Raw genomic sequence first — 1664 nt, 5'->3', positions numbered from 1 at the left:
ATACATACACACACCTCTTAGAGAGCCCAGCAAGCTACCAAGAATATCCTGCCCACACGGGCAGAGCCAGGCAAGCTACCCGTGGTGTATTCGATATGCCAAAAACAGTAACGATAGGTCTCATTCCCCTGACACTGAAAGAGCCTCCAATTGTTGGGAAAGACAAGTAAGGAGAGGCTGCTGAAATCTCAGGGCTGGGAGGAATAGAGACATTACTGGTGTCCGCTCGAGAAAATCAACGAATAACGGGATGACAGTACAGTGATACAGTGACAGTAAAATACTTATTTTCATTTACATAAGAGTTTTCTTAAAGGTAACATAACTTGTTTTTATTTTGTAGTCTTTCATACAACTATTGTTACTTTCACTCTTTTTTAGGTGGTTGTGAATTTTTTTGACTTCAGATGTCCAGCAAGTATCATAAAAAGAAAAAGAAAAGATAGAAAACATTCTAAACAATCAAGTAAATTTTCTGCCACGTCCAAGTACTATTTCAGTCTGAGCCACAGTTGAAGAAATGAAGCACATCATCAATCTCTATGAAAATACCAATGATACTGTCAGAAACAATTCGGACTGTCCTCCCGTGGTTTTGCCAGAAGAGATCTTTTTCACAATCTCCATCATTGGGGTTTTGGAGAATCTGCTCGTCCTTCTGGCAGTGATCAAGAATAAGAATCTCCAGTCCCCCATGTACTTCTTCATTTGCAGTTTGGCCATTTCCGACATGCTGGGCAGCCTGTATAAGATCTTAGAAAACATCCTGATCATGGTCAGAAACATGGGTTATCTCAAGCCGCGCGGCAGTTTCGAAACCACGGCCGATGACATCATTGACTCCCTGTTCATCCTCTCCCTGCTGGGCTCCATCTGCAGCCTGTCTGTGATCGCTGCTGACCGGTACATCACCATCTTCCACGCCCTGCAGTACCACAACATCGTGACCACGCGCCGCGCCATCGTCACCCTGGTGATCATCTGGGCAGGCTGCACGGGCACCGGCATCGTCATGGTCGTCTTCTCCCACCACGTCCCCACGGTGATCACGTTCACGTCCCTGTTCCCTCTGATGCTGGTCTTCATCCTGTGTCTCTATGTGCACATGTTCCTGCTGGCCCGTTCCCACGCCCGGAAGATCTCCGCTCTCCCCGGCACCAATATGAAAGGGGCCATCACTCTCACCATCCTCCTGGGCATCTTCATTTTCTGTTGGGCCCCCTTTGTCCTTCATATTCTCCTAATGACTTTCTGCCCAAACAATCCTTACTGTGCCTGCTACATGTCCCTCTTCCAGGTGAACGGCATGTTAATCATGTGCAATGCTGTCGTGGATCCCTTCATCTATGCCTTCCGGAGCCCAGAGCTCAGGGGAGCATTCAGAAAGATGATCCTCTGTAGCGGGCACACCTAGAATCAGTGTTCCCTGAGTTTCAGAGCCACAAGGATAATATCATCAAGACGGAGCAGGGTGGCAAAGTGACACATGCTAATGCTCCTGATGGTCCTCTCCTTTTCCAGTAGATGTAAGGATTCTCCCACTAACCAGGTTCTGTCTTATTGTAAGTACGCGATTCATGAGTCGAAAATAAAATAATCTACAGATCTTTGATTTATATGAGATTATGCCACAGTAAATCCATCATTAATTGTTATAAATGGAA

General features: G+C 46.1%; 1 protein-coding gene across 1 annotated transcript; it reads left to right on the top strand.

Annotated features, from left to right (window-relative positions):
- The first annotated feature begins 520 nt into the window (after window positions 1-520).
- On the top strand, window positions 521-1414 carry MC2R (melanocortin 2 receptor). The gene has a single exon (XM_004620132.2). It carries the CDS (start codon window positions 521-523, stop codon window positions 1412-1414), a length of 894 nt encoding a protein of 297 aa, XP_004620189.1.
- The last annotated feature ends 250 nt before the right edge of the window (window positions 1415-1664 follow it).

The sequence above is a fragment of the Sorex araneus genome, chromosome 2 (assembly GCF_027595985.1).
Source record: "Sorex araneus isolate mSorAra2 chromosome 2, mSorAra2.pri, whole genome shotgun sequence".
In the NCBI taxonomy this organism is placed as follows: Eukaryota; Metazoa; Chordata; class Mammalia; order Eulipotyphla; family Soricidae; genus Sorex; species Sorex araneus.
This window is presented reverse-complemented; position numbering and strand designations above follow the sequence as displayed.